A 14,956-nucleotide genomic window follows, 5' to 3' on the forward strand; every position below is an offset into this window, starting at 1 on the left:
ACAGAAAATGCAAATCTTTCATCTGCAGTTTAGGACCAAGTAGTGAAGCCAAAAGATATATATTAAAATTTGTGGTATAATGAGTTGCATTAGGTCAGCTTTCAATGTGACGTATTTTATCCTAACTAAATATGACATAACATTGCAGAAACTTTATTTTAAAAGTCATTCCGATCTGATACTTGTCGTCGGTTTAGATAGAGGCAGTTTTATGTCAATTATGGAGGAAGGAAGAGGAATGAATATTTTACACTATCTACCTGGGCTACTAAATAAGTGTCTCTCTCCCCTACATGTTTAATGTGTTTGCGTATCCCTTTATATATTTTCAGTCCTTCAAAGAAGTTGATGCAATTTATAGAAGAAAAACAGTAGATAGGGTTTGTTGTATTTTGGAGGGGAGGAGGAATTAGGTTTTGTCAGCATAATGTAGCAAAGACTGCCTTTGGATCCGAAGGCTTTTGCATGTTATGTCAAGTTGTAATGGGCTTCAGAACAAAAATGTTTAATAAAATGTTAACCTTTCAAATATCAGAATGTTCCTAGACTGCAGTGAGTGGTTTATGAATCAGTGTAAATAAAAGCTGTGAAAAGAAAGGACAATGCTTTATTTAATGTTCCTTTTTGTAGACATAGAGGTGGTGATATTCACTAATGCTATTCTAAGTGTAGCCTACCAGTTTAGAAAATTTCATCCGTTTCTAAATGTACATCAGAGATTTATATTTTCTGAAATTCCTCTCCCATACAGACATTTTATTCCATAATAAATTTAGCATGATAAAAACAATCTGCATTCTCTCTCATCTTCTAAAAGGAATATTCTCATTAAGGTTAGGTTATAAATTCTTTGGAGAAGCCCAATATAAAAAAAAAATGAACAGAGCTAGCTGTGTAAGGAAGCTTTTAAGCAATAGTTATCTATAGTCTTATACTTAGATTGTAAGCTCTTCAGAGCATGGTCTTTTTTGTGTTGAGTTTCTACAATTGCTAACACAATGGGGCTGGGGCTTCTAGGAGCTACCACAATACAAATAAATAATAGCCATTTTCCTTGGTTTCTTACTTATTTGAACATCAAAATCCAAAAAGGTTGAGGGAAAAAAAGAGGATTAATACCAAATAAATTAATTTCAACACACAAATGCAAACTTGAAGCCCCTCCTCGCAGACTTGCCTTACACAGAAAAGCCTTACTCACATAAGAGGAAGCTGTGGAGAATCAATCTGTAGTTCCTGAAAAGAGGGTTGGATTTTTCAATAGCAATTAAAGGATTGTATTCCCGTTTGTTTACTGATCTTTCCTCTCATACTAATTTCTTACACAAAAGAGACAAATGTTGTGCTATTGGAATTTTACGTTGAAACTTTTGGCCGTAGTAAATTATACGCAAACTTGAGTGCTAAAATGTAGGCTCCTAATTATATGTTTAGACATCTAAATAGAAGTGTTCATGCACAACAGATACTTGAAAATCAAAGGGAGCTGCAAGATATTCAGTACCTTGAAAATATGAACTGATCAGTGTTGTATGTACCAGTTTCCGTGCACATGTTTTTCAAGTACAATTTACTGTAAGCCTTTTGCTTGAAAATTTAGCCCTAAATGTCTCTGCCTGGAAACACTGTACATTGAGCTTATGAGCTGCCGTGTACATGAGTGTAGCTGCTTTCTTCGAATAATGTTTGATGTACTGTGCCTCAGAGAACTGAGAAATTGTATTCTGGAGTTTGAAACCTTATATTGCCCTTTCAGGAATGTTTATATAATTATTTGCATTTCAGGCATCTTCTGTACTACTCTTGTATGGTTTTGCAGCTTTTGGAATATTAATAGCTTTTTTCCTGCTGATTCAAACCTGTCCTTGGACATATTACATATATTGTCTGTTACCAGTACCAGTATGGTATGCAGTTGCGAAAGAGTAAGTAAAGAATAAAGCTGTTTCATAAACCCATCTTACTTCTCTTCTGGCCACACCTCCCCCACCTCTCCCTTTATCAGGCTCTAATTCTGCAAAATGGTTGATGGTTCTGGCCTGTGCTGAAAAAATGCTCTCAATAATGGAAATATTTGTAAGTTTGCAGTTGCCATTACTTGCCTGACATACTGGCTGTTTTGCCGACATCAGGTACCTATTTGTATTATTTAGAGAAAAATGGACAAGCTTCTGTTGGCCTTTAGTAATGACCTATTTAATTAGACATGAATAAACCAGGCATATTTTTTGTCAAAGCTTTTGAATTTTTAATCGGTTTCAGTGGCTGCTGAACATAATGTAAATGTAAATATTTGTAAACTCAGCATTCCATACACATGAGGGTAATTCTGATGGTTGTAAAGTGAAAAAAATGAGGGTTGATTCTTAGCACTTACACTCTTTAACCACCTAATATATGGCAGTGATCCTGTCTAATTTGTTTTAACTAAAGGTAGTGATTATCCTGTACAATCTTCCTAAACAGATTCAGAGTTATTCAAGACCTTATGGCATTGCTCTTGGCATTTCCTCTGGTTCAGTCTATTGGATTCTTAATAGTTGGTGCTCTGGGAATTGAAATATTAGTAAGTACTTTATTATTACGTATTAATAAAGGACTTCATTGCTGGCTTTTTATCTTGAGGAAATGTCGCTTTTATTAAAGTTTGTTTTTTATTTTCTTGTTGACATTTTTACTAGGTTTTCAGCTTTTTCTTCCGCTCTACACTTACTCTCGGTCTTATTGCCTTTGCTGGCTGGCCATTGATTGCACGACTGTGGGCTCAAGCAAAGGTACTGTAATGCATTGCCAGAAGGCATTGGTTACCTTTTAATAAAGGTTGGTCTTTTCTTTTGGACTGTGGTCTCCTAATTCTTATTCCTGTAATGCACTTACTGTTATCAGTATAATGGCTTACAAGCAAGATAATATAATGCAACATTTCCTTTATCTCTTGATGTTACAGCTTCACAGGCCAAACAGTAAGGGTACTGACCGAGCAGCACTGCCATGACACTTGACTGAAAGCTGATCTTGGCTGTAGTGTGTCTGCTTTTGGTGGTCACTATCGTGGGCCAACAAATTGGTTGAGAAACCCAAGATTTCTCCTGAAGTCTAGTATCCCAGTTAGCTGTATCATGCTGCCATCCTGTTTTCAGGCTAGCTTCCGTGTTACCAATTTTCAGTTGATGCATTTTGTGATATAATAATTAAAAGTGCTGGGGTTAAAATCCCACGTAAATAGACATGAAACATATGCAGCTATTTTACTAAAATATAACAGCTTTATAAACACTGAGGTCTTTAAAGGAAGCTTACAATGATTAGTCATAATACTGTAGGCATGTAGCTATTTACTAAATACAAATATTTATTGAAAATTCGTTTTTTAAAATAGCTACTATAATCATCTGTCGCTATTTCACTATCTCTGTAACCAAATGGTGTGCCTTGTCTCACATCTGAAGCTGCGATTATACTACTACTTCCCAGCAAAAACTGTAGTTTGTTGCTGTAGAGCGGGAGTTAGGTGGCACAGTTCCCACTTGACTGCATGGGAAAGCTGCAGCTTTCAATGTCAGCCATCACTGTTCATTTATTCAGAAACCTTTTTAATCCAAAAAACACAGCAAATTTTAATGTTTAAAATATATTATCACAACTCGGAAAATCCTTGTTTTCTCTTGTATTCGAATGAGAGAGAGTCCTCAGTCTTGTTCTGCATTAAAAAACTGTCCAGGTGGCAGCTTCCTGTTTGACTGTTAATTATTTTTTATTGTATTTAAGACAATAGTCACTGGTTCTTCTGAGTAGTTATAGTGTAGCATATCTGTGATAACATTACTTTTATTGGGACCTCATCTTGCATTTCACTCATTTCCATAAAGTTATTGATCAGGTTCCAACCCCATTTTCTGACTAACAAGATGTGCTCAAAGGCCCCAATTCAGGAAAGCACTTAAACACACTCTTAACTTTAATTCCCATTGACTTCAACAAGATTTGAGCAGTTGTTTAAATGCCTCCCTGAATCAGGTTCAAAGTGCTGTAGTATAAATGGCCCTGTCAATTTTTTTCAGTTTGTCCTATCCATGATGCATGCAATCATTTATTCTGATGGTGATTCCAATGGCTGCATATACTACTAGAGCAGTATAGCAGATACTGAAATGTTTTCTCTGTTCAGTCAATTTTGTCTGCAGGCAAGACATCCAAACATGCTGCTGTTTGTTTTTTTGTTTTAGGTAACAACACTGAGCTGGACTCTTTTATGTTTGCTCTTGGCAATGTTTCCCTTGATGCCTGTTGTAGGAAGAGAGCCAAATATTTCTCTGGTGTAAGAAAATTTTGTTGACTAAAGTTCTTTATTTTTCCATTAAATATTCACAAATTTAGGCTGAGTTTTGTCATATGTGAGGAACTGTATTATTGAAAATGAGCTGAGACAGCTATTGAAATTCAAAATTTAAACAATGTGATTATAGAGATCTCAGTTATTCATTAATGTGAATGAAAGTAGACTTTTAATTTTCCTACATTATTTTAAAGAAAGCTACATCCATTTGCTTAGCACAGTGTTCTGTAATTTCATGTGAAGAAAAGCTTTGCTCACTTAAAAAAATGCAAATAGTATGTGAAAATATAGGAGAATTAATTCAGTTAAAGAGTATATTCATTTGCGTGCAAACATGGTAAATAGCATTGAAAAACCTGAAAGAGTGCATTTATCCAAAAGTGATTTGCTTTGACAATATCTTTTTGAAATCCTTTATCTAATTTTAAATAATTTGTCATTGAATAAGAGTCTGTAACTAATGAGGATGTATTTTTTTCTCTTCTATGTATCTACCTTTTCTTTGTTGTTTTCCCGTTTCCTGTCCTCCTTAATTTCACCTTTGGCTTCGCCTTCCCATGTTCTGTGTTTCCATTTCTTCTTTCATTGGTCTCTTCTATTTCTCTGCCATTGTCAAGCTTTTTTTGTGCATCTCTATCATCTCCATCATCCATTCCATTTTCATTGCCAGCTACCACTTCATGTTGCAGGCATCTCTTCTCACCATTCTCTCTCATGTCTATTTGCCAGTCCCACTAATTTGGCCCACATACTGTGCTCAAATGGTTTAGTTAGATGTAGTGTAGAACTTAATGCAGCGAAAGAAAATGCTTGATTTGAACTTGACACAACACTTTTTTCCCTGCTCGACATATTTTGCCTAGTGGAGTCATTTTAGCATGGTGTCACTTTGCTTGAGTAAGAGATGCCATTAGAGCTATGATATCTGAATATTCAGCATGATGTTTGGGGTGTGGGGGAAGAGCTATGATCCCAGATATTTTCAAAGTTATTGGTGTTTGTCCAGACATAATTCCAACACTGCCCATTCAGTTTTAGTCCATCCTAACAGATTTTCGACCCAATGCATCCCCATCTACTGCCTGCCCACTCATCTTTTGGCGTTGGCATACCTAAAAGTATTTTTCTTGCCTTATTAACATCTTTTTGCTGCATACGTATTGTGATATAGCAGGGTCAGAGTGCAGCCGGAAAGTGATAGAAGGGAGGTATGTAAGCCCCAGAATGATCAGAGCCTTGTTCCCTATGGACTGAGGGGAGGTTACTATAGGTTAGAGCACCTGAAGCCAGTTAAGGCCCTGCTAGGGACCTGATGAAAACCTCTGCTCCAGCCAGGCAGAGTGTGGGAGTGAGGACAGCTGGTGGGAGTGTTGGAGGAGCGCTGTGACAGACAACCAGGTGAAAGGAAATGTTGGGAGGAAGGTTTCCTTCCCAACCCCCTAGCTCAACGGTACAGAGACCTGAGGGAAAAGGACCCTGCCAAAAAAAGGAAAACAAGACGAGAGGTTCCCCCAGGCAGGAGGCTTGGGAGAGACCCGGACCAGGAAGAGAAGGAGTAGGGAACCCCAGAAGCTGAAGGGACAGAGGGGGAAGTCACCCAAGAGAAAGAATTGCAGCTCCAAGCACTGTCAGCAGCGCATAGCTGTTATTCATAGGACCCTTGGGCTGAGACATAAAGTAGAAGATGGGCCAGGTCCCGTCCCACCCCACCTCGCCCTCACAGGGCACTACCAGAGTGGCCAACACAGAAATGAGGGTAACAGGCAGTGAACTTCAGTTGCCACTGTTATCAGTCAGGTTCTTTTAATTTTAATTCATTTTTATAACAGTAGAATAAAAAAAAAAAAACCTTTGATTCTATTCAAGTGACTTGAAACCATCTTTTAAGAAAAAAGAAATTATCCTATGAGTAGTGACATCCTTTCTATCAGAACCATACTGTTGTACTACTACTAATATATATTGTCATTTAAACTCAGTTTTTTAATGTGACCAAAAAACCTTGAAACAAATTACTTTAAAACACAGATCTTTGTAGATTAACTCATAGACTTGAAAAGAAAGTAATTTAAAGAAAGTGAAGAATGATTGGTGTTATGTTAACATGGTGAACAAGATACATAAACAAAACAAAGACCTAAGAAATTACAGTAGAGAAAAAAGAAGGCCACAGTGAATGTTTATAGATGACAAGCCTTCAAAAAACATCTGTCACATCATTCATTTTAACCCCTTGGCTCTGGATTTTGGTTTCCCAAAGATGGATTGTAGATGCTTTCTGAATGTTTCTAGCTGTAATTTTGTAACATGACAAGTTTCATTCCTGTGAGAAAAATTCTATGGGAAAATCCATTCCTATGAGAATTTCATAAAGAGGAACTTTTTAATAATTGTTTGTTTGTTTGTTTAACAGAACGGCAGCAGGTTTCTTGAGTCTCCTGATCTCTTCCTCCTCCCTGGCATTTCTTTGTAAAATAAAAAATAAATATCTGCCTAAGAAAGATCTGGCAATACACCTTTTTCAGGTCAGTTGCTAAGTTTCAGTAAATTTAAACATTGCAGAATAGTTTTTGTGTGTATTTGTATGTACTGTCAAAGGACCCAGTCCTGCAAACTCAATCAAGAGGTATTGTTTGTTATCAGGAGTTATCCAGTTGACAACTTTTTCAATGAGACTATACTTATGCTTATACTTAAGCACTTTTAAGTGGGGTAATATTTGCAGTATCAGATACTTATTCTCTGTTTGTGTGTATTGATGCATATGTATAGACACGTGTATACGTACACAAACCTGCATATGTTTAGATATGCCTTCCTTTTCAAGATTAATATCTTACTATCAATCCACATGTGTAACTTCCTGTGACTTTGTGGAAACTGCATTCACTGATCAAAGACACAATATGGTCCTAAGTGCTTATCTTTTTCATTTCTGGGTTGAACTTGAAGAATAACATGAATCTGTAATTTAGTTCTTTTCTGCTGGTTAAATCCAGTTCTTTTATCATGACAAAGTTGAGAATTTCCTATGGCTTCCTAAAACTGGTGAGTATTTCTTTCACAGTACATGTGAATTATAAATTACAGGAAGGATTTTGAAATTTTAAACATCTTTTGTCTTCATTTTTAAACCTATTACAGCATTTTGTCCCCCACCTTACCCCCAGACTTAGGTTCTAATAGTAATTCTTTATAAGCCTTATCAATGAATTAAAGTTGTTGAAATTTCTTACTCGCCTAAACAATGTATTCAGTACATCCAGGAGTTAAGCTTGAAGACTGAACAGTAGGGATTAAAAAACACCAAAAAAACCATGTGCCTAAAATACCTCTTTAATATATGTGTGTGTACGTGTCTCTTTGGCTCAATGCCATGAAAAGAGGTGAGTGAATTTCCCAGCCTTAGTGGATGAGTTATGGAACTTCATGATTCTTGTATACATTCATGAATAGCTACTGTTTGGATGTTCTGGTGGCATTTGGATAGGGAGCGCCCAGACTGAAGAAATCTTAGGAGATCAGTCTTCTTTGTTAAGGAGGGGGACGGGAAATTCAAATATCTTCCTACCTTTTTCCCATTCCAAGTACATCCCATATTCTTAGTCCACTGTTTACTGTAGATGCTGCTGCTGTGAGCACTTCCCTTTCCCTGTTTAGGTTGACACTCTGATGATCTGATACAAGACCCTGCAGTCTGGCTTTGTCTTGTGGCACAAAAAAAGTAGTTTTTCCCTTACCATTTAGATTATTGAGGTGCTGTGAGTCTACGCACTCGGAGTCTTCCATGCCTGCAAACAGCATGGATTTTTGAGGGATAATATGTCTGCTGGTGAACTGCTTGACCTTTTGTCAGCTAGGATCTTTGGGGTGGGGTGGCAGATAGGTCTTGATGGCCGATTTCTCTACATCAGCAGGAAAGATCCATGTGGACACTTGCTGCTGCCTATGGCAATAGGTTCCTGGGGGAGATTGCGATCAGCATTTTCTGCAATCGGGCAGGAGCTCAGAGTAGGCAGAGTAGTGACAGCATGAATCTCATCTCCAGCAGCATCCTTGCCGCCAACCCACTCCTTCTCCTTTGGCAGCAGGATAATTCTAAGATAGATTCTTTGTTCCACTCCTGAGCCCAGTTCACATATTGACTTCAGTTTTAGACCTAATTCTCTGGTTTGACACCATGTTTATTTGAGCTACAAAGTACTAATTACTCCCCTGTAGTCTATGAAGATAAAAATTGCAAACAAAGGTTTGCTTTTGATGGTGTTAGATCAGAAATTGCATTTTTAGTTGCACTTTGTTCAATATAAAGAGTAGGGTATTGTCTTTTTAAATATGGTTTGGGGTTTAAAAAGTCAATAATCATAAGACTTCAGGAATGGGAACAATGTGGGTTACTTATAGTTTGCCAGCTACACAGTGTTTACTGAATCTTTTAAAATTGTCTCACTGGAGTGCACATTAGTTTAAGTTAATCACAGTGATGTCACAACAGTTTTGTATACAGAAGCCAGTGTAGTACAGGAAGCTATTTTGTCAATTTGTTACTAATATTGGGCTCAGTTATGGCTCTTAAGAGACCCGAAATTCATGTGATGTGAAGGTGTCACGTTCCCTGTGAAACAAGTAAATTATTCATCTCATTTTACAGGTGTGGAAATTAAGGAAGACTGTGACTTGATTATGGCCACAATAGAAGTGATTGTCAATGCTGGGATTGGAACATAGGAGTTCTTGGCTACCAGTTTTAGGGTTAGTCCACTAGACCATGCTATCTTTCATACCATTCTCTTACCTGGTGGCTATAGATCATGTTGGTTGCTTAGCAGACGAACTGCCTCAGTTACTGATGGGGAGGTAGCACCGACACAAGTAGCTCAGGTACCACCCTCTATCACCCTGAATTGGTCTGGTGTCCTCTCAGAAGCTGAGACCTGGGGCTTTGTTTTTTACAGACCCCAAAGGCCAGCCCTGGGCAACTGTAGGAGCTGGGATCATGAATAACCTGTGAGCTTTAGAAAAAATCACAGACAAGCTTTACAACGCTAGCTCTTGCTTTACATTTTCAAAGTTGTCTTCACATGCACTAGAAATCTTTTTTAATGAAAGCTGCAACTAGCCTGAACATTTTTATGTCTCCAGAATTAGGCATTCCCAGAAGATGGCATTGACACCACTTTTTTTGAAGACTCCATTTTGGCAGGTTTACTAACTTGCCCAGGTCAGCACAGAAATGTGAAGTGTACTCTATGGGGAATATCCCCTAGGAGTGTGATTTGAGTTCACCAGTGGGTAGGACATATCTGAAAGGCAACCAGAGACCTAGGGCACCAGATTATTTTCCAAGCTGAAGAAGAATAATGTTAAAGGGTTATCAGGCTGCTCTAAATTCTGCAAATGTTTTCCTACATACGGATGCTTGACTGACCTGATCCTCTGAGCTTTTTGAGGTTTACCACTTATTTCTGCATACATCTGTACTGGCTAAAAATATCTCTTGTATACTCTTAGGGCCTGATTTTTAGAAATGATGGAAGTAAATAGGTCCTGCAGATGTTCTGCACTTGTGAAAATCAGGCCATAAAAACTTATTATGAAGCATGTAATTTTTGCAATTACCACTAGATGTCACTGTGTATAGCGTGTGAATGGCAGATACTCAAAGAATACATAAGACAGGGAACAATAAGCAATTACTGTGGCCTAATAATTAGCAGCTCTCTTCCACCTGTCTCAATATCATTTAAATTTCATATTGTTTGTAAAGTGCCTAGCGCTGTGTTGCTGAACCTGATTTTGCCTTTTAACACTGCCACAATATTGCTATTTATATAATAATAATAATTGAAAGTCTGACTGGAATGACTTCTTTAATTCATTGTTGGCTTGCCCCAGAGTAACACAGCCACCTTTAATTATGTCATAGTGGAATTTTCTTATGTTATTTTATAGCTATCTGACAGCAAATCAAAGGACACCAACCTTTAAAGGATAACCAAGTCAAGAAATTAACCTCTTGTAACCTAGTAGTTCCTTCTCCATTTTCATTCTTCCTGATTTTTGCTGGTGCTGCTTATTTTAAAGGGGGAGGGGGGAGAATGGATTAAAAATGATTCCCACATTCAGTACTGCAGGGCTTCCTCCCCCCACTTCCTCCTCTTCCCCTCCCCCCCCCCCAACATTTTTATACTTTTATAAATAAACCCAAGTACAACTAAATGTCAGAGGGGGAAAATGCTGACTTGGTGGACTTTGAATGCAAGAGAAAGGTTGAGCCATTTTTCTTGTAACTATAATGAAAGTCCAAGACTTACAGGGCACAGGTAAGGACAAACGTTTGGGACTTATTAGAACTGAGTATAAAACAATGTGCTAAATACTCTTGCTTGATGATCCACTGTAAGATAAGAACACAAAAGGTACCACTACTGTTATAAATCTTTATTTTTATATTTGATAGATTTAAATCTATCTTTCTCTCATACGTTCCCTCCTCCCTTCTCTTACAATGATTCAGTTTGATCTGAGTGAGACAGTTATGCAAGTATGAAGCAACAGTTTACATATTCTTCATTTAGTTTAGGAGAACCCACCCGATTAACTGTCTGTTTTTATTAGTCTGATTTTTCCCCCCCTTTTAGATGCTGAGCATTGCACTTTCAACATACGTTGTGAACAGTACCCACAGCAGTCTTCATCATAAGCAGGGACTGCCTGTAATTAATCAAATTATTAGTTGGACAACACTAGGTAAGGAGACCTTCTATCCAGATCCAGTTTACAGATAACTTTCAGGAAAAGGAGAAGAGATTTTTTTCCCTGATCTTTGCATTAAAACTTTCTTTTTTCATGTAATTTTGTACACTTTTCTAAATTTTATTTCATACCTAATTTTGACAACATCATACTTTAAATGTATGTAGCTCTGTTCATCCTGCAAAAGCAGTCCTTGGTCAAAATCTAGGCCTGTTTTTATTTTAAAAATGGATCAGTTTTCCCTGGGAAATATGTAACAATAACATTTTCTACAAAATGGCCCATGTTTAAGTTCATAATGAAATGTGAAAAACTTAATTACACTGATTGTTTTTCCCTGACCACAAGTTAAAAAAAAAATAAATAAATAAATCTAAGACATTATACATGCAAAACAGGAAACAAAGCAAAGTGAGGCAACCTCGTTTCAGGAAAATTATTTCCATCCATTGTGGTTTCAGTTTTTACTGAAACGTAACAGCAAAGAAAATTGGGTGCATGCGTGAGCGTATGTTAAGGTATGCTATTCAGAACTGCCTCAAAAATATTTGTGTTCTGATTATTAATATATGTTATACATCTGTTAAAGGCTTTCTATCATTATTAAAGGAGCAAACAACATACAAGTCTGTGAATTTTCATGTGATCCTAACATTAAGAATTTATGATTAACCTAAGCAGTTGTACTTATCATTCATACTGTGAAATACAGTAACATGAAACCATCAGTCTTTCTGTAATAAAAGTAATCTCTATAGTAATCTCCCAGTAGATTTTAGGCATTTATACATGTTCTGGTAGAGGTTGACTCAAAAATTATCCATGACTATAGTAATTTAGGAATGTAGAGATTTGTTTCAGAAGTAAACGTATCCCATTTAAGGCTTGATAGCAATTTTCTGCTAAACTCAAAACCAAAAATGTAACCTCTGTTTATTACTAGTATATTGACCTTTGTTATCTGGTTAGTCGATGGTTTATATGCTGTGTGCATTTTTATATTGGTGGAATTGCTATATCTTAAAGAGACACTGTCAATGTTAACAATCTTGCTTCTGTCTGAGCATTTTGTACCTAATAGTGCTACAGCAGTGGTTCCCAACCCGTGGCCCACAGGGTCGTTCAAAGTAGCCTGCCACTCCCTTCCCGCTGGCTGCAGAAGGAAGCTGCTTCCTAAGAACCCAGGGCTACAAGACCACATGTAGGCTCCTTGCTGCAGCCAAGGGGACGGGAGATCAGCGCTCCCCTCCCCCTGGCTGTACCAGGGAGCACGTCAAAGTGCTCTACCTGGGTCCATAGACTCGGGTGTCCCTGCTGGAGCCAGAGGAAGAGGAGCACTGATCTCCCGTCCCCCTGTCTGTAGAAGGGAGTCACTGCCTAGGGACCCAGGTGGAGCACACGGGGCTACAGGATGCGTGCGGTTTCCCTGCTGCAGCCAGGGGGATGGGAGATCAGCGAGGACTCCTTCCGTCTGGCTGGGGGGAATGGGAACGGGGGCACTGGCAGAGACTGGTGGTCCTTCAGGTTTGTAAAAATGATACCTGTGGCCCTCGAGCCAAAAAGGTTGGGAACCACTGTGCTACAGTAACACCTAAGATTAGTACAACTGAATGTTATTAGGGAAACAAGTTTTCCTCTTTCTTTTGGGTTTTCTTTTGCATATTTTACTGTACTATCATCCTTTTTTCTATTTTTCTTGTATAATAAGTTAGGCCCTGATTTTGCAGTGAATTTTATGTGAGCAGATCCCTATCAATGTAGAAAACCATTGGAGTCCACCTGCGCCAATTTTAGTGCAAGACTGGAGTGTTCATTAGTTTTCCCTTTTGTGTGTGAATTTTACCCACAGCAGCAAGTGCGAGAAAATATTTTTAAATTGGAAGTGAACTGGGGAGAGGAGGGGAGATGTTTAGAATTACAAGGAAAAACATGCTGGAAATTGCCTCTGCTCTGGTGTCTAGAGGGTGATGTTTGAGGAGTGGTGGCTATATGACAAAAAGAAAGCTCATTGTACAAAAATGCTTCCATAGCCTGTATCAGAGATGTGTTGAATATTTTAGCAGAACCATAGTATTGTGAAAAATCCACATCCCTGAGCAGTGAGTTAAAATGATCTAAGTCCCCGTCTAGGCAATCCTAGGCTGATGGAAGAATTCTTTCATTGACCTAGCTATTGCCTCTCAGGGAGGTATATTATGTACACCATTGGGAGGCATCCTACTGTCAGCATACTGAAGCGCTACAGCAGGGCAGGTGTGCTGCTGTAGCATTGTAAGTGTAGATGGGCCTTGAGTTACAAGCTATTCCTGTTTGTTTTGATGGTTCTCATTGTTTTTTTCCTTGGCTGGACAATGGTTAGGCGCTTGAATCCAGTCTCTTCTGGTTGGGGAGGTAGCTCTTCGTGGCCATGTTGTGATGTGTTGCTGAAATTGCACCACAGTTACCATTACAATTTTCTATATATTCGTATACATTCATAACCATAACCTGTATACATATCTCATAATGAATCTTAAGTTCAGTGCATTACACGCTTTTCATAAAAGACCTTACTCAATATATTTTTATAGTACAATAACACAGTACTCAGCCAGTTGGTGTAACTACTTATTTTGACTGTTTAAATTTTCTGTTCTCCCCCTTGGGTGTCTGGACCCTCATTGTCACACCATCAATGATTCATGCTTGCAGATATGTGATAAAAAAACATAGTCTGCCAAGCAATCATTGGTAGGGAAGGGAATCTCTCCTAATGTTATAAGAGCAATCACATGAGATGGATAAAATGAGGGCAGGTACCATGCTTACTTCCTTATTGCCAGTCATGACCTGCAGTGCCCCTGCTCTTCGTCCCTGTTCAAGGCCTGCTGTAAGTATAGAACGCCACAAGTTATGATGCAAAGCCAAAGTTTTCTTGAAAAGGACTCGACACTTGGTTGAGGAAATTCACTTGTTTCACTAGTGAAAAAATTTTGATAGTAACTCAGGTTCCAAAATGGAAAGGCTTGTTCTTTACAATTTCCCGTGTGCCACCAGTAGTTTCTTTAAGTATTCCTATTTTTGCTCATTCAAGACTAAAAATTAGTAAATTGATATTATTTACATATATAAAATGTTTTCAATAGCACTTCCAAAATTTGACAGCATTCTTCAACAATTAATATAATAGCAAATACAGAGTTATTTTAGTAAATGTTAAGAAAAACTAAATAATTTAAGTGAAAAATTACTTAAACTGTTTAGCAAACGTAACTCCAGAAAATTGATCAGGGCAAATATAACCTGGGCTGAATCTCCATACATAATATTTGCAAAGGTGTGACATTTTATCTTTTTAGTGTAATTAAGATAATACAACTCTTATTCTTGTGGTAATGACATATGGTTCTCTGTTTACAGCCTCATCCTTGTTTGTGCCATTATTGAGTCCCACGTTTTTCTTCCAGCGACTGCTTAGCATACTTCTGTCTTTGATGTCAAACTACCTGCTCCTCAGCACAGGGTACTTCCTTTTTAATTACAGTGCATATTGTCCTGTATATTAAAATAAAACATTTAAATCATTAAATGTGAAAAATTTACTAAATCTGTGAATGTTCTAATAAAGATGGAAAGTTTGCTCCCTAGTAACAATCTGCAGTTTACCTTCTTAATGAACTACATAAAATGTCCCAGAGGTGTAGCCGCATTAGTCTGTATACAGCAAAAACAACGAGAGTCTTATAGCACTTTAAAGACTAACAAATTTAATTTCTGCAGGCATAAGCTTCATGGGCTGTAAACCACTTCGTCAGTTGTAAGGAATAGAAATCAGATAGGAGGTATATATATACATCTAAGGGTAAAGGAACAACAATGGGGAAG

The 14,956-nt window shown here is 37.7% G+C and overlaps 1 protein-coding gene across 2 annotated transcripts in view; it reads left to right on the forward strand.

Moving 5' to 3' along the window:
- PIGN (phosphatidylinositol glycan anchor biosynthesis class N) overlaps window positions 1-14,956 on the forward strand; it is a 152,614-nt gene that overhangs the window by 96,763 nt on the left and 40,895 nt on the right. For both annotated transcript variants that reach the window (XM_067567929.1, XM_067567930.1), the window contains exons 15-21: window positions 1,786-1,925; window positions 2,467-2,566; window positions 2,682-2,774; window positions 4,227-4,318; window positions 6,750-6,861; window positions 10,978-11,086; window positions 14,492-14,594. In XM_067567929.1, the coding sequence (XP_067424030.1) occupies window positions 1,786-1,925; window positions 2,467-2,566; window positions 2,682-2,774; window positions 4,227-4,318; window positions 6,750-6,861; window positions 10,978-11,086; window positions 14,492-14,594 (749 nt within the window). The remainder of the gene's footprint in view (window positions 1-1,785; window positions 1,926-2,466; window positions 2,567-2,681; window positions 2,775-4,226; window positions 4,319-6,749; window positions 6,862-10,977; window positions 11,087-14,491; window positions 14,595-14,956) is intronic.

This window comes from Emydura macquarii, unplaced genomic scaffold, assembly GCF_026122565.2.
Source record: "Emydura macquarii macquarii isolate MOO-44397 ecotype Brisbane River unplaced genomic scaffold, CSIRO-AGI_Emac_v2 contig_2825, whole genome shotgun sequence".
NCBI classification, from domain to species: Eukaryota; Metazoa; Chordata; order Testudines; family Chelidae; genus Emydura; species Emydura macquarii.